This window comes from Rattus norvegicus, chromosome 9 (genome assembly GCF_036323735.1).
Source record: "Rattus norvegicus strain BN/NHsdMcwi chromosome 9, GRCr8, whole genome shotgun sequence".
NCBI lineage: Eukaryota > Metazoa > Chordata > Mammalia > Rodentia > Muridae > Rattus > Rattus norvegicus.
The window spans coordinates 79,330,402-79,348,865 of NC_086027.1; the positions used below are offsets into that span (position 1 = coordinate 79,330,402).

General features: G+C 39.0%; 1 protein-coding gene across 8 annotated transcripts in view; it reads left to right on the top strand.

The window, feature by feature from the left end:
- The window catches only part of Spag16 (sperm associated antigen 16), a 919,670-nt gene that overhangs the window by 547,806 nt on the left and 353,400 nt on the right, over window positions 1–18,464 (top strand). For all 8 annotated transcript variants that reach the window (XM_063267621.1, XM_039084101.2, XM_039084103.2 and 5 more), the window contains one exon: window positions 18,337–18,463. In XM_063267621.1, the coding sequence (XP_063123691.1) occupies window positions 18,337–18,463 (127 nt within the window). The remainder of the gene's footprint in view (window positions 1–18,336; window position 18,464) is intronic.

The window sequence follows — 18,464 nt, forward strand, 5'->3', positions numbered from 1 at the left end:
AGGGCTACCTTTGCATTATTATGTATTCAGCGGCCATGATGTTTAATGCTGCTGACTTTATTAAGTGAGCTTGAAGCAGGACAGGCAAAGGCAAGGAAACAGAGTGAAGAAAATCAATGATCCTTGAGACTTGACTGGGGCGGTGAGGGGATGAAGTAAGGAACAGGGCAGAGTAAGTGATGTGGGCTCCGTGATGGGCCACATCGTCCCTCCTGCTTTCCATAGAGGCTCTGAGCAGGGGGAAACTCGTGGATGAAAGATCTCCTCTCTCATCCAATTGGTGGATCACCTAATCCTTATTTCAGCCACACATCACCCCTGTGCTGTTTACTCCAGCTCCCCATTCCTCCCACTGTTAGGCACCTCACTGAGCTCACTTTCAAACAACCGCTACAAAAGGATAGGATGCTCTTTGTTCCTATCCAGGAAGTGGCTTTTTGTGAGCACAGTATATCCAAATACATGATTTAAGAAGAAAAAAAAGGAGTTTAAATGAAAGATTTAAAGTATTTTTTAATTTTTGCAAAGTATTTTATTTTTTTAAATTTATAGTGTTATGTTCAATTTTAAAAATTATTACATTTATTTATTTTATGCCCATTTTGTACCTGTATGTGCAGGTCAGAAGACAATGTGCGAGAGTTAATTTTCTCCCTCTACCATATGGGAGCTGGAAATTGGTTTCAGTTCACCAGGTTTAGTGGCAGATGTCTTTATCCACGGAGACATCTTGCCAGCTCCCAATTTGTTTCTTTTTTTTATGTCTTCACAATATCTTTGTTGTTGTTTGTTTTTATCCCAACATAACATTCTTACTTTCAGGGACCATTTGTATAGTTCATTATCACTAAAACCTATTTTTTTTTATTAACTTGAGTATTTCTTATATACATTTCGAGTTGTATTCCCTTTCCCAGTTTCCGGGCAAACTAAAACCTATTTTTAATTAGAATGTTGAAGTTGTATCTTTTATCAACTTAGAGTGAAAACTACATTTAATTAAAATCATACAATTTTTTAAGAATTTTTTTGTAAATAAGATTTATAGTTATGGTTCTTAACTATAGGGGTGGTGTGTGTGTGTGTGTGTGTGTGTGTGTGTGTGTGTGTGTGTCTGTGTGTGTGTGTGTGTGTGTAGATGTCCACAGAGGCATCTGATCCCTTGGGACTAGGGTGACAGGCATTTGCAAGCTATTCAACATGGGAGCTAGGAACAAAACTTGGGTCCTCTGACCATAATCCCTAAGCCATCTCTGCAGCTACCAAATAGAAAAATATCTAAGATAATGCTTCAAATAACCCCTCTAGATCTATACACTTGTATTAAATCACAAGAAAGTATGTGTTTGGTGGGTTCTAATCTCGGCACTTTTTTCCAAGGCGGAGGATTTTCTGTTGTTGTTTTGGAACTGAGTCTGTAAGGTGAGAAAGCAGCAGCAGATGCTGCTGATGTTCACTGCTCTTCCTCAGGTTCAGACGCATGAGGGATCACCTTCCGAGTTCCACCTCACAAGACAGCGTCCACGGTTTTCTAAATCTTTCGATGTTTAGAAACTTAGAGCGTCGGACTGCACCCAGCCATGTGATACTGGACTTCTGCCTCTTGTCTCCTTTGCAATAGTTGTTCTATAGCGGTCTAAAGTACAGAATATCGAGTACACGCACCGCTAGTTGCTTCAGAGGGTAACTAATAAGCTCTGAAAGAGTTAAAAGTGTTTGCATGCCATAAAAAACTAATAGCTTGCTATTTCATCACTAATAATGGGATGACATTGTTATCCTCTTATTAATCTGTATGGATCACAATATGAGCTGGTTATTAAAAATAAACAAAGCAAAGGGAATAAAATAAGAAGGGCTGAAAACACCACCTTAAAATTAACACAACACAAAATGTATTATTCATATTTTTAAAAAATCTTTAAGAAGTATAAATACAAAAGGAAATAAATTCTAGAAAAAAAAGGATTATATTAGGTTTCTCCAGAGAAATGAAAACAATGATGTTCAGACATACAAAAAAATAGAAGTGTTACATTGATAGACCCATGGGACCATGAGGCTGAGAAGTTGTTCAGTCTTCTGTATGTGAGCCACTGACCCAGGAAAGTTTGTGACACCCTTCCAATATAAACTCCAGGACTGAGAACCTGGAACCCATTGCTGGAAGTCCTGGTCTAAGACCAAAGGTATGAGAATCAGGCATTCTGGTGTGTGTTAGACATCGGGGCAGAGCACAGCCTCAGGTTACTTCTTTTCATTCTGTTCTGGCCTTTGAAGGATTCTGTATGGCCCTCACACTTTGTCTTGCTTACTTTCATTTCTGATTTGAATCCAAATTTGCTATAAAAAGAGCATCATAAAATAATGCTTACTGGCTATTTAGGCATCCCCAGTCAAGCTGACTCATGGAAGGAATCAGTTTACTGACAAGAATGGGCTGTGATTTTTAGCTCTACCATCAAAGTAAAAGTTCTGATTTGATGCATCTGTTAACTCTACCAGCCAAAATCCACACTGATAAATCTTAGTGTTCCGATGGGAAGTCCTTGAACCCAGAATTGGGAAAGGAGTGCGCCAGTGTGTCTTGTGATCCTGTCACATATTTCTCTAAATCAATGACCACTTTATCTAAATTTAAAAATGTTTCTAATTGTGTTTTTGCCTGTTAAACATTGTAGAGGGTGGATTAACATAAATTAATTCCTAGCTAATGTCTCTTTGCTAGAAGCACTGAACTGTTTCTAATGGTGGAAGCATATTTAGATCATCTCTAGAAGGTGTTGCTTTTCTGTCTGCACTGTATAATTTCATTCACTGCTCAGGTTGTAAGGCTCCAAGTGGTTGTTGATGACTTACTGTCAGTGACATAAAAGGCATGATCCTAAAACAATGGTCTGGGATAACGTTCTGCCCTCACTAGTCATCCTGACAGTCGTTCTCATTCTTGATTGTAAGGTATTATAAGTGCAGCTGATTTATGCAATTAAAGTTAAAAGCAGTGCATTAGTAAATATAAATTATTGCTTCTAGGAGAAATGGGAGTTAGTTTCCCATCGGCTGATTTATTAACCAATCAACTCATACCTTGTTTTTTGAACATTTGTGTTTAAATGTAGCTTATTTATCACTGAATTATTGACATGAATCTCACACAGAGCATTATAACTCACATGTAAGTGAAACTTACCTAATGCATGTGACATCACGACCTTTGCAGATTTGGAAAAGAACAGGCAGCATCCCGTTTCCACACTGTGGTCATTCTAAATAACAAAATCACCCATGAAAAAGCACCAATAGAGGGGAAAGATTTGGCACAAAATAAGCTACCAAGGGGCCAAACAGAATGGGAGCCAAAACAAGAAGGCAGAAGGGATTTGTCTAGTAGTTTGGCCATAGATTGAAACAAAGTTTTCACTACTGTATTCATGTTCACATCTTTAAATGACCACAGGAGTACAACAGGTATTGATTTTGGAGTTAATTCCTTGTCAAAGATAAGTACAGCTGGACATTCATTAATGTACCAATCAGTAGTTCACTGTTGTCAGAAGGAAGAGGCTCCTGCTGGGACTGAGCTCTACTGCGTTTTATACAGACATTTTCAGAGCATATTAGGAGAAAAGGATAATGGGTGAGCAGAGATTCATTCTGTAGAGTCAGGATAGTGAAAACTCTAAAAGGCTAGCTAGAGTAAACACTTCTCCAGCTGAGACTGAAGGTCTCTGTCCTTTCTGATGATTACTTCTTAATAAGTTACAATTATTATATATATTTTGAGTACCATGTGATATTTCAATATGTGTATACATCTTACAATGTTGAAAGTGGGCAAGCATATCCATCTCCTAAAATGTGTATCATTTCAGTTTCTCCTGAAAGTGCAGTCAGTTATCTTGATCCACTGTCGCCCTGCCGAGTAATATAACTATAACTTAGTACTCCTCCTATCCAGGTAGGGTTAGCTGAGGATTATACTTTGAAGGGTGAGCCTTTAATAAAGATACTCGGAGTTGTAGAAAAATACACACACACACACACACACACACACACACACAAATGAAATACTGAGTATTGTAAGCCTTTTAGTAAACTTTTTTTTTCATCTTTATTAACTTGGGTACTTCTTATTTACATTTCAATTGTTATTCCCTTTCCCAGTTTCCCCGGCCAACATCCCCCTAGCCCCTCTCCCTCCCTTTCTCTATAGGTGTTCCCCTCCCCATCCTCCCCCCCATTGCCACCCTCCCCGCAACAATCACGTTCACTGGAGGTTCAGTCTTGACAGGACCAAGGGCTTCCCCTTCCACTGGTGCTCTTACTAGGCTATACGAAAGGTGGGGTCAGGTGTTTATCAAAGTTTGGCTTGAATGAACAGTAAACTCTTTAACAGCTCTAAGATTCCTCAAGCAGGCACTTGGAAAGGGTTAAGGCCATCTAGGAAAGCTTTGAGCTCTTGCAAACTAGATTAGAATTTAAGTCTTTTTGTGATGGAAAAAAATGAGTGGAACCATATCCCTGATGATAGTTACAAAGAGAAACCAGTTTTGAAAAGGGCCCAGGCACACTTGGCTAGACTTTGGTCAAATAGAAAATCTTTGCTGTGAAAATAAACTTTAACGAGTCTGAAACATGCAACTATGAAGTCACCAGCAATGAGAGCTGGTTTAACTTGGCATTCTTGTGTGCCATTTCCTTAGACCAGCAAGCAAGAAATGTCATCAAAAACTGTACTGTAAAACAGACAACCTTGTTAGAAAGTTACTTGCTTTGACCTTTATATTAACTCGCCTTGAATTGCACTCAAGTGTTTTTTTCTATCTCTGCAGTTCTTTGCTTCCATTTTTTTCTACTTGTTATAAATGCTTGCTAATCTGAAAATTTTACCCCCACCTCTTATCTCTACCTTCATACAGAAATCTGAAGACACTCAAATCTCTTATATAAAATGGCATTGTTTTGACATATATAATTGTTACTCTTGCTTGTCCACTTGACTGAATTAAGAAGCAGTTAGACCATCTAGCACATATCAACCTATGGGTGTGGACCCCTTTGAGGGTCAAAGGACCCTTTTGTAAGTGTTGCCAAAGACTATCATCAGAAAACTCAGATTTATATAGTATGATTAATGACAGTTGCAAATTTTCAGTTATGAAGTCTCAATGAAGATAAGTTTATGGTTATCATCACCACAACAAGAGGAACTATTAAAGAGTCATGGCATTAGGAAGACTGAGAGACACTGATCTAGGAGGTCAAAAATTTCTCTAGGATTGTCTGTAAGGGTGATTCCACAGACAATAAACTGGGGGAAATATTACCCTGATATAGGCAGAAGTATTTTGTGAGCTGGAGACCCAGATTAAATAAAAGGGCTAAAGGAAAAATCACACTTTATTTATTATTTGTTTTTTTTATTGGATAATTTATTTACTTTTCAAATGTTGTCCCCTTTCCTGTTTTTTCCCCCAGAAATCCCCTATCCAATCCCTCATCCTCCTGCTTCTATGAGGGTGCTCCCCAACCCACCTACCCACTTTCTCCTGCCTCCCCACCCTGGCATTCCCCTACAATGGGGCAAGGGACTCTCTTCTCATTTGGTCTTGCTCCTGCTTTCTCTCTTCATTCCCCTCTCCCTACTTCCTGACTGTCCTGAAGTAAACAGCTTCTTTCACCAAGTTTCTCTCCCCAGCCACCACTGCCACTCCCCCATCAAATTCAACCTTAACTCAGGTTCTAGGCAATCCAATGAGCTTCTAGGATGAGATGAAACCTTGAGCCAAAGTTAAACTTTCAACTTTAATATATTACCATGTCAGGTCCTTAATCACAGTAAGTAAAAGTCTACAGTTGTTAACTACATATTCGTCTCCCTTTTGGAATAGTTTGAGTTGTCTCTAGATAACCTAAGATAATACAATGTATGGGGCTAACCCACAAATACTGTATTTTCTGGCTTTGAAAAGGTGTGTCCTTGTGTTTTCAATTGTTATTTGGAGCCTGCTGCAGGGATAGTGACCTTCCCCAGCCAGCTGGTTGAATAGGAATGTGGCTTTTTGCCTATTAAAGAGCTGGCGGCCTGAGCTGGGATTGGAAGTGCCAGCAGAGCTTCCTGGCAGGTGAAGATGCAGGCAGGCACAGAGAGACTGACAAGGAAGCAGAGGGGTGACAAAACAGCTGGGAGGCAGGATCGAGAGCCACTTGGAGAGACAGGATGGCAAGAAAGGTTAAGTTAGATGCTAGCTGAGACTGACCCAACAAAAAGCCAACAGATTTAAACTATATAGATGTCTCTGTATCTTACTTAAACCTCAAGGGGAATCAGCAAACACCTCTCCCAAAGAACATGTACATTCTACATAAATAATGGTTAGACTGTATAGTTCACATAAGAAACACATTACTATCCATTATATGGGCAATTGTTTTCAAGCCCTTCCAATCCCTGACTGTTTAAACCATGGATAAACAACCCTTGAATACAAAAATCTCACTGGATGTAAGTTTATCAGGAATCTGTCTGTCACCGGTATAAATGCAGGTTTATGGCCATAGACTAGATGTTACCTCTACATGCTAGCAGTTCACAGTTTTGACTAAGAACTTCCTCTAAGAGAATTTGATTCTCACTCCCCAATCCATCCCATGAATTGTGGAGACGATGTCTGATGCTGTGGCAGATTCTGTGGTAGATTTTATTTAGATATCAACAACTGCTTTAAATAGTTAATTGAATTCCATATTTACAAATAGAGATTTTTTTCCTGTGATTACGTATTTTACATAATTGCTCATCTAAAGCAAAGTACTTTCACTAAATAAATGGTCTTGATTTTGAAGTAAAAAAAATGTGGGGATCACTTTAATTTCATTCCAGTAATGTGCAGAATTCTAGATTAAAAGTAATCTAAATATAAAGTTTTATAAATAAGAGAAAGGATGTGGTAAACCCCTTGCTGGCCTTGGATGTTATGAATCACAGTGTGGGGACTTTTAGCTATTCCTACTATGTTCATGTTGAGTTTATATATATATTTATTTATATATTTCAAAACATTTTTGTTTTAAATAATTCCATGATAAATGTTATTTTTATATTAGCTAAATTATGTTTAACATAGTAAAAACTCCATGTCTTCCTAAGAGACAGTATAACAAATTAATTCCCATAGTTATTTTTAATAGAATTTAAGGTTCACTTTGCATGAAAAATCAGAAAAGGGGATTTGGTAGGGAAAATGAATTTATTCAAGGGTGGTTTCAGAGAAAATGGAGACGATGCTTCTGTGTCAAATCTCCATCCTTAAGGTGGGAGATGTTAGATGTGTTCAGGACATTTGTGGGACACGCTGAGTTACTGTGAAAGGGAGTGTGAGAAACTCAGTGCAGTCTTAGCATTCCTCTCCAGGGCTCTGCCCCTCTTATTTTGATTTCAAAGTGAAAGTTGATGGGACCTGGGACTCCTTGGGTCCAGAGGCTGTATTTTCTTTATAGATTAGAGGAAAGCACTGTTTCTGCAAGTCAATTGATATGCAAGCACAGGTAGGTATTCCAGATTCTTTCCTTCAGGGATGGATAGTGAAAAGGTTAGAGAAAGGAAAGATGAAGCTAGTAGATTCCCCTTCTCCATTAATATTGCAGGTCAAAGCTGATCAAAAGAGAAGACAAGCCATCATCCCCTCAAGCCTCAATTTGCATGTCTCCGTTGTCTGTTGTAGCATTTCCTGTAGGATGCCTCATCCCTATGGCCCACATTACACTTTCAAAAGAAGAATAGATTCAAAGTCTCTATATTGAGGGGTACCTTTCTGTTGGCTTCGTGACTTCTTTGACCATACTTTTATCTGTATGCACATAGAAGCCTGAGATTTTTAAAGGTGCCATTTTAAAATTAAACATCAGTTATACTAAAATGCATGAAAATAAAGCCTCTGACATAGGCATCTTATTAGAATAATTTCCTCTTAGATTTGCCTTATATATGGAAAGTGCATTGTAAAGAGAGACTGTTAGAGCTGAAATAGTAGATGAATTCACTTATTTATCTTTGTAGTAAATTGAATGTTGAAAAAAAAATCATTCAGTTACCAAAATCTTACAAAGACATAAGGAAGTTAAGTAGTGATCAAGGGAAATGAAGGATCCAACCTCAGGAAGCAAGTAAAGCAATAGCTGGTGTGGGGCCCAGAAATGGCTCAGTCAGTAAGACTCATGCATCCAAGTCTGAAGATCTCAGTTCCACTGATCAGATACTGGGTGAAGAAAAGGACTGAAGCCCTGAGGGCCAGCAAAAAGAATGGAAACAGACAACCTCTGGAGGAAAAGGATAGGAGGCCCTTCCAGGATGTACCAGAGACCTGGGAGGTAAGAGACTCTCAGGACTCAAAGGGAGGGACCCTAGATGTAATGCCCTACAGTTGGGAGAGGGAACTTGTAGAGCCCACCTCCAGCAGAAAGACAAGGCATCAAGTGAGGGATGGGGTTGCCATCCCATAGTCAAAAACTGTGACTCAGAATTATTCCTGTCTGAAAGAACTGGAGAGAAAATGGAGAAGAACCCAAGGAAAAGGAGGTCCAGCAACAGGCCCAACGTGGGATCTAGCTCAAGGGGTGACACCAAGGCCTGACACTACTACCTTAGTAGTAGGAGGCTATGGGGTGCTCACAAAAAGGGGCCTATCATGGCTGCCCTCTGAAAGACCCAATAAGCAGCTGAAAGAGTCAGATGCAGGTATTTGCACCCAGCCAATGCACAGAACCTGTGGTTGAGTTAGGGAGAAGCTGGAAGAAGCTGAGGAGAGGAGGGCAACCCTGTAGGAGGACCTGCAGTCTCAATTAACCTGGACCCTGGAGATCACTCAGACACTGGATCACCAACCAGGCAGCATAAACCAGCTGATATGAGGCCTGCAACACATATACAGCGGAGGACTGCCGGGTCTGGGTTCAGTCAGAGAAGATGGACCTAACCCTCAAGAGACTGGAGGCCTGTTGGGGGGGAGGGTTGGGGGGGTGGGGACATCCTCATGTAGATGGGGGTTTGGGGGAGGAGATAAGGGATGTGGAACAGACAGAGGTTGGACCTGGTGGGAGATAAAAACAAAAGATTAAATAAAATTTAAAAACATAAATGTGAATAATAAAAATAGATTTTAGAAAGAGATAGCTGTTGCTTGAGAACTAATGTTTTCTTTTGAGATGATGTAGGAGAACAGCAGAGAGAGAAAGAGAAACCGCTCAGGCTCCAATGCTGTCGCTTCTATGGAAATGTACAAATCATTTTCATGCTCCCTGTGCTGTCATGCCCTGTCACATTAGGCAGTTTTCACCTCGTTACGGAATTCTGAATGGGCCCTCCTTCTCTGGCAGCTAATTAATCTCTCACAAGTCTGTTTCTCCAGCTGCCTGCCCAGAGTGCTCCATACCTCAGCCAGTGACTTCTCCAGACTCCCTCTCCTCTTGAGCAATTCTTTCTTTCCTTGAGCTGTGTGAAGACTTAACTTTACCACTTTCTTCAGGAAAACATATGAGCTATTTCATTAAAGAGTTGTTGTCTGTACCTTGCCAACATAAACAAAAATTCTCCCAAATAATTGGATTGAGTTTTAATGATAAAAGACAAAGTCGGGTTATGAGTTATGAATGCATGCAATATTTTACTATAAGTGTATCTAATATGTCAAGGTACAATTTACAAAATTATATATTCTTTCCATACATTAATTTACTAAATAATTTTGTAATATGATATATTTTAATAGTTTTACATTTGCCTAAAATTTGTTTTAAGTTTGCAAATAGAGATAATTAACAATATGGAAGATTATATGTGTACTGTATGTCTGGTAATGTATTACTGACACATACATTTGAATAAATATTTCCATGTTAATTAAAAAGCAAATTTTTTAAAAAGTAACATTTTTTATTAACTTTTTCGCATGACCGCAATGTATTTTGATGATACTCAACTTCCTCTGAAACCAACATCCCATACTCCTAACCACTGCCACTTTCCTGTTCTCTGTTTTGGTTTTATCTGTAAATGACCCACTGAGTCCAGTTAGTGCTGTCAATACAAGAATGGGCATAGGGCCATTCACTGACTGATCTGCCTGAGACCACAGCCTTAAAGAAGCCTGATTCTTCCTCCTCCAGTGGGCAGCAGCAGACAGCAGCTCCTCCTCTAGGTGTGAGAGCTTATTAGCTCCTCGTCCCTCCCTTGTTGCTGGAATGTTTTCACATTGATTCTGTGCAGATCTTGTATAGGCAAACACCCTGTGGCTGGGAGTTTATGTATAATGCTTCTATCACAGTCAGAAGACACTGCTTTGCTCCCATTTTCAGCAGTCTCTGGTTCTTCCAATCATTCTTGCCCTCTTCTTCAATGTATTATTTTGCTAAATGAACAGAGCATCAAACTGCCCTCTAACTCATTTGATGTGTTGCCACATTACTGCTGCTTTCAGTACATATCAGAAACTCACCTCTGGTCAAAGTGAAGAGAATAGGTTTTCTGTAGATGGCTCAGTCATAAACAGTGGAAATTTTAAAGTAACTAAAGACAAATTCTACTTACAAAGTATTTTGATGTTATAACACTCATATACTTACAATTTTTATAGGTTGAATAGGGCCCTGTTAGAGAAAAAAACACTATGCTTTGTGTCTGTATAGATTTTGCTATATTTCCAGTGGTCAGTTATCAAAATTAGGAAGTAGTATTTTATGCTGGCTCAGATATTGATCCTCTCATGTACTTTTGCTCTTTCCATACACTAAAGTTTCTGCCTGGTTCCATTTTCATTCAGAATGAATGACTTCAATTCAGCATGTCTTGTAGGAAAGATTTCCTGCTGATCAATTTTTTTTCAGCTTTCATTGATCTGAAATTTTGTTACCTCTTTATAAATAAAGTATTTTAGCTGGATCTCTAAGTCCAGCATTTTTGAAAACATAATTCTCGCTTCTTTATCTCAGGTGAGAAGTCAGCCGCTGCTGAGAGCCTGTTCTCTTGCACGTCCTGTTTCTTTTACGTATGACAACTTTGGGATTTGCTGTTGTTGATTTGTTTTATGCCTTGTTTTGTCACTGTGATTTGCTTTGGTATATTCTGTTGTTTTTTTTAATTTGGATAAGAACCATGTTATTTTTCTTTACATTAGAAACAGATTTAGCTATTATTTCTTGAAAATGGTTTTTACCACTCTCTGGAAACTCAAGTACATGTATGTTATGATATTTTTATACTGATGATGAAGTCTCTATGGAGCCTTACTCTTTTCTGCAATGTCTACACAGGTATTTTTTTCAGCCAGTAATTCTTTATTTTACTCGATGTTCATGAGATCCTACCTTTATCTTCTTTATTTATCTTAAGAGGTAAATTTCTACACCTACTATAACTACATATTCATTTACATACTTGAGCATTCTTGAAGCTTATTTCTTGAGGTCTCTGATTTTCGACAATGAACTCACAGTCTGTTTTATGCACTACTTGTTTCTTTTTCTGACCATGGTTCATGTTTTTATATCTTCATATGCTTGGCAATTTCCACCTACTCTGAATCTGCTACATAGGGAGTTTCCAGGGAGAAGGCAAGGTTCGGTTCTAGTCAGCTCCCGAATGTTTGGTGTTGTTATTCAGTGGGAAGTCTGTCATCCTCTGTCCTTGATAAAGAGCTTGGATTCCTTCCACAGCTCAACGAATCGTAGTCTCCGGAAATTCCATTTAGACCCTGGCAAAAGCTCACCCTGGATCCTTGCATACTGACTACTTCCAATCCCAGTTCAGACCCTTTTTCATAGAATGCTTACAGTACAAAGTCCAGGAAGCTCTGAAATCTAGAGAGGAATCTCACTGCTCCATTCTCATGAGAACCATTCTATGCGGTTTTATTTCTAAGTGTAAAGTCATGGTTATCAAATAGCAGGTAACTGAGATTATTTTCCCTTCTCTCAAGTACATGACCATAGGGTGCTGTGTTTAATTCAGGAGTATAAAAAGAATGGCTTAAATAATGTGTGTCTTGTTGTATCTTTCTTTTTTGGAAAGAGAATTACTGCATTCTCTGTCATAGTAGGAAGTCTGAATCTTAGGGAAGCATTTTTATTATTCCCATATAAGATGTAAAGGGGAATGACATAGACACAGTTTTAGCAATCTGAAGACAGAGGCATTTAGAGTTAATGTAGAGCCCATGATCTGAGATGTTTTGCAACAGCTCCCATATACGATATTTTAAACTACAAGTAGAAATGAATGCCAGTGATTAAGTCAGTAATAGACTTAATGGGAAGTTGAGGACCATAATAATCTTAATCGACTTTGGAGATTACCCTTCCTCCAGCCAATAAATCCAAATGTCCTTCATGTATCAATAATCATTAGCATGTAGGTGTTTCCAATGAAAACAAGTCAAAAATATACAGAACTAAATCTAGTACCTATGGAGAACAACAAAAGTTGGAACATAAGTTGATATATGCCAATTCCAGTGGAGAACACAGTGTATATGAAATTCAAGAGATATCAGACTAAGACTCAGATGAAAGGAGTCTGTACCTTTAAAAACTTACATGAAAGTTAAATTTTAAATTGCTTTTACGAAATAAAACACCCAAAGAGAAAAATCATCTTGTTATGTTTTCGATACAACTAAAAAAGAAAATTGAAGAACGAGGAATGAGATGGAAAGGAAAGCCCATGATTGATTGCTCTCCCTCCACAAAACACACACAGACAGAAAGTGTAACTGAGTGATGAGATAAAGTAATAGAGAAAGCACAAGTAAAAAAGTGTAAAATATGGCAAATGAAGCAAAATACAGCGAAAAATTGTTTCCCAAAATGAAAACCATAAAATAAATATGGGAGAAGACCTTCCCTTGAACTAACAAAAAATCTAGAATGTTAACTGATCATTCAGATCAAAACATGATATACTAAAACTTCGCATCTCTTATGTAGTGGGTCAGAGGCTGTTGTGTGTAACAAGAATATCTTCCACTGCAATTGGCTGGGGAGGGCGGGGTGAGGAGTTTCCCTCAGACTTTACTGTTGGGATGAGAAGATTAAAGGCAGGTGGGAGGAAATCAGAATAGATTTTATTTTGGGCCACTCTGCCTTCTAGAAAAGAAAATGGTTCTAACTTGAGTTTTCATTTCGATTATTTTCCTAAATACATAAATATACCCTGCTTATTTTATACAACCTGGCTTGTATGCATGTTTTCAGAATCACCATTTCATATTGGATAATGCATTGATGTGCTTTCCACTGGGGAAGACTATTTCTCCCACTCTGAGCATTCCTAAGTTACCTATAATTATGTTCATAGGTTTGAAGGCTGCAGGGCTTTTCCATGTCCATTTAGATATGCCTAGTGTTGTCATCCTTGTCTATGTTTGGGAAGTCATATGTTACTTTTAAAAGGTCATTTCTGAGGCTAGCAAGATGGTTCAGTGAGTAAAGGTACTTACCACACAAGCAATGGCCTGTGTTCTATCACCAAAATATATGTAAGTGTAGAAAGAAAGAAGGAACCTATAAGATTGTCCTCTGATCACATCACCACATGTGGATCATGGCGTGTGCGCACACACACATACACACACACACACACACACACACACACACACACACCTTACATACATGTCTAAGACCAGCTTTGATACCACAGGTAAACTGAGGAAGACAGCAAGGTGTGGAGTCAGAGATTGGGGTCAGTGCTGATATCAATTTATAGGGTTATCACTAGTTGTGCTGATGGAAGCAAAGTTAACTAGCTGGGGCCAGTATTCTCTGTAACCAGTGAGAAACTCTGAACTCTTTTAACTCTGAAGGGGCCAAGAAGGAGTAAAAAAGAGAGAAAACTGCATAAAGTAAAAGGGAGTTCCAGCAACTCTAATAGCTTTATACAAACACATACTTATATTCATATATTCATATGTATACACACACATATTTACAGCTGATCGATAGAGCAGAGCCCTAATGAGCAGCCTCTGACAACTATTTTTCCCCCTTCAGTTCATTTATAGCCCCTGAGACAAAGTTCTCTACAGAAGAAAAAATTATCTCATAGAAAAAATGTTACACAAGAGGAAGTTACAGAAGGATTGTTAAGTTCAAAGCAGCTGTTTCAACTGTGTTTCACTCTGTAAGCTCATTATAAATTCAAAACAATAGTTTTATATGTTCATGAACTTGCTTTCTCATGGTGCACACCTGTAGCCTTGTCTTTGGATCTGACCTAGAATGAATATTCTTTTCTTTAATCATAAATCTGTCCCAAGCCTATTTTTTTAACTAATGCAATTTATGTACTTGTAACTTATGAAACCTTATTTCACTCCTTTTCATGCACTCTTACTATTCTGTGAGGATTCCAAGTTTATTTTATCTTTTTGGCAAAACAACTTAATCTCCTTAAACTTTCTATCAATTATTCTAATTTTCTAAAATTGTTTGAATCAAATCAGGAATTCCACAAAATCATTAATTCTTCTAAACAGCATTAATTCATGGAAGTTCATCCTCATATTGACATAGAGGAAATTTGCTCAATAGTCTCTCGTGGACTAAGACCCAGGAATCAATCAGAGTGGACTGTAGACAGAAAGGGTCTGTCTTTGCCCAGTCAAACCATGTCAGAAGAAAGGAATGCAGCAATGGCAAGTGGGGAAAAGTATAGCAAGAGCAACCAGCAATCCTGGGACGAAGTCTCTGGGTTCCACACCTCTTTTTTTTTATTAACTTGAGTATTTCTTATTTACATTTAGAATGTTATTCCCTTTCCCGGTTTCCGGGCAAACATCCCCTTCTTTATGGGTGTTCCCCTCCCTAGCCTCCCCCCCATTGCCGCCCTCCCCCCAACAATCACGTTCACTGGGGGTTCAGTCTTAGCAGGACCAAGGGCTTCCCCTTCCACTGGTGATCTTACTAGGATATTCATTGCTACCTATGAGGTCAGAGTCCAGGGTCAGTCCATGTATAGTCTTTAGGTAGTGGTTTAGTCCCTGCAAGCTCTGGTTGCTTGGCATTGTTGTTCATAAGGGGTCTCGAGCCCTTTCAAGCTCTTCCAGTTCTTTCTCTGATTCCTTCAATGGGGTCCTATTCTCAGTTCAGTGGTTTGCTGCTGGCATTCGCCTCTGTATTTGCTGTATTCTGGCTGTGTCTCTCAGGAGAGATCTACATCTGGCTCCTGTCTGCCTGCACTTCTTTGCTTCATCCATCTTGTCTATTTGGGTGGCTGTATATGTATGGGCCACATGTGGGGCAGGCTCTGAATGGGTGTTCCTTCTGTCTCTGTTTTAATCTTTGCCTCTCTATTCCCTGCCAAGGGTATTCTTGTTCCCCCTTTTGAAGCATTCACATTTTGATCATCCGTCTTGAGTTTCATATGTTCTATGCATCTAGGGTAATTCAAGCATTTGGGCTAATAGCCACTTATCAATGAGTGCATACCATGTGTGTTTTTCTGTGATTGGGTTACCTCACTCAGGATGATATTTTCCAGTTCCAACCATTTGCCTACGAATTTCATTAAGGCATTGTTTTTGATAGCTGAGTAATATTCCATTGTGTAGATGTACCACATTTTCTGTATCCATTCCTCTGTTGAAGGGCATCTGGGTTCTTTCCAGCTTCTGGCTATTATAAATAAGGCTGCTATAAACATAGTGGAGCACGTGTCTTTTTTATATGTTGGGGCATCTTGTGGGCATATGCCCAAGAGAGGTATAGCTGGATCCTCAGGTAGTTCAATGTCCAATTTTCTGAGGAACCTCCAGACTGATTTCCAGAATGGTTTTACCAGTCTGCAATCCCACCAACAATGGAGGAGTGTTCCTCTTTCTCCACATCCTTGCCAGCATTTGTTGTCTTCTGAGTTTGGGTATAAATATTTGCATCTGACATTTCCAGCTGCTTGTTGGACCCTTTGAAGGGCAGCCATGATAGGCCCCTGTTTGTAAGCACACCATAGCATCATTAATAGTGTCAGACCTCGATATTACTGAGCTGGATCCCAATTTGGGCCTGTCCCTGGACCTTCTTTTCCTCGTGCTCTTCATTTTTTGTCCCTGCAGTTCTTCCAAACAGGAACAATTTTAGGTCAGAGTTTTTGACTGTGGGATGGCAACCCCATCCCTCCACTTGAAGCTCTGTCTTTCTATTGGAGGTGGACTCTACAGGTTCCCTCTCCTCACTGTAGGGCATTTCATCTAAGGTCCCTCCCTTTGAGTCCTGAGAATCTAAAATAGTATTTTTAAAGGTAAAAATTTAGTTCATAGACTGTGGCATAGGTACAAGTTTATATTGATACATCAACTTTAATTATCAAAATATCATTAGCCAAGAGGCTAAGGATGTAACTCAACGGTACAATACTAAGTAAGAATTCAACAGGACCGAGGTTCAGTTCCAATAACTACAACCCAAACAGAAAACCACAAAATTATTAGCCAATTTCCTACATTTTAAGGTAATTTATTACTGAATAACCTTAATTTGTTTAATGATTTGATTCCTTTACTGCTTATGTGTTATTAAAAATATTTCTGTTAATATGTAAAGGGGGAGTAACTTGAATCCATAATCAAATTCAGATAAACCTTAATATTTCTTCTTAAACATCTACAAATTTGTAAAGTGAGGAGAAAAGTTGTCTTAACTGCTCCAATGCACCAGATTTATTTCTTCTATGTTGTATTTGCCCACTCAGTAAAAGACTCTTAGAGTAGAAATGTGTTGAACATCCGAGTACATTCCAGTCCAAGGAGGAAATCTGCCACCCACAATCCTTATCCTGCTGGTTCTTGTCCAGGTCAGGATGAATTTCAGCCTTCAGCCTCTTGTCCTGATGGTTTTTGTCCATGTCAGAGGGGGAATCCAGCCATTAACCTCTTATCCTGCTGGTTCTTGTCCCAGTCAGGATGGAATCCAGCCTCTGCTTCTAGTGCAGCTTTGCCGCTCACACCACATGGTCAGGAGGCACAGCAAAGCCAGAGGTGAGCCGATGCTCCTGGTACTGGATCTATGCTGACTCCTGCCTCTGAGCACTTTTGTGTACTGATTCTTCTTTCTCTATTTTTAAAAATGGGTTTATGAATAGCATTTTTGAATGACATTTTATTGCAGACATAGGTGAATCTGCTCAATGTTTGCCCCGTTTTAAGGGACAGTCCATCCAGAAAGTAGCAAGAGGGATGAAGACACAATGGCTTCTCCTCCTCACTCATTTCCTGTAGTAGTCAATGGCTCTCAGACGTCAATGTGCATCTGAATTCCCTGGAGTGCTTACTAAAACAGATTGTTGGGCCTCACTCCAGAGTTTCTGATTCAATAGGTTTGAGATGAGGCTGGGAATTTGCATTTTGGATCCAGTCCCAAGTGATGCTGATACTGCTAGTCTGAATGAAACACTTTGAAAAACACTTGTTTAGATTCTCATCCCTAAAGGCAAATTACAGTTACCAGAGGAGGCATTAACATGCCAAGGCCTGGATCCATCATGGATCAATTGGAAGGGAATATTTTGGGCTTGAAACTGGAGATGAAAACTTTCCAAAAGTGCGACTAATGGTTATAATATAGAGGCAAGGCTGAGGAAAAAAAAAAACACAGGAAAAAATGGTGGCCTAAGAAAGTTTATGTGAACTGAAGGATTGGTGGGATATTATTTTTCTTAACAAATTATTTTATTATGTAAATTGGAAGCAATTTTTATGTAGTGATTTCATGACATAAATAAATAGTACAGTACAGGACAAGTGAGATTTTTTTCGAGTGCGTGAAAGTGCTTGCGACCAGGGCTGATGACCTCAGTGTGATTGATATAACTCACAATGGTGAAAAGAGAGAGGGAATTCTGACAAACTGTACTATGAGCTCCACACATGTACCTAAAGAAAAGAACTTAAGAATAGTGCAAAGATAACATTACAATGGTTCCATTATTTGAAGTTAATTTAAATTTATTCAATTCTACTAATTGTTTTAAGTGCTTACATGATTATAAAATGTCTCTTCCAAACTGTCCTTTGATGATTTGTGACAGTGTCCTCTGTAATCCATACCATGATCAAACTCATGACAACCCTGCATCCAGAGCCTTAGATTATAGTCACTAGGTCCAAGGTATTGACATATTTTAAGATGTGCCTAAGATATCGTATGCCTAAGATAAATATCTAAAATATATATGCTGTGTATAGGATACATACATTGTCTTTCAGGTCTTTGGATGTTTTTGTTAGCATTGCAGAGTAAGCAGAGGTTCTAGACACTAAGCTCCTAACTCCTTCGTTCCTCATCTCTTCCCAGTGAGCGGTGCAGATATACTTTGTATGGACACACGGACTCTGTGAACAGCATTGAGTTTTTCCCTTTCTCCAACACTCTTCTCACGGCTTCTGCAGACAAGACCTTGTCTGTGTGGGATGCACGAACAG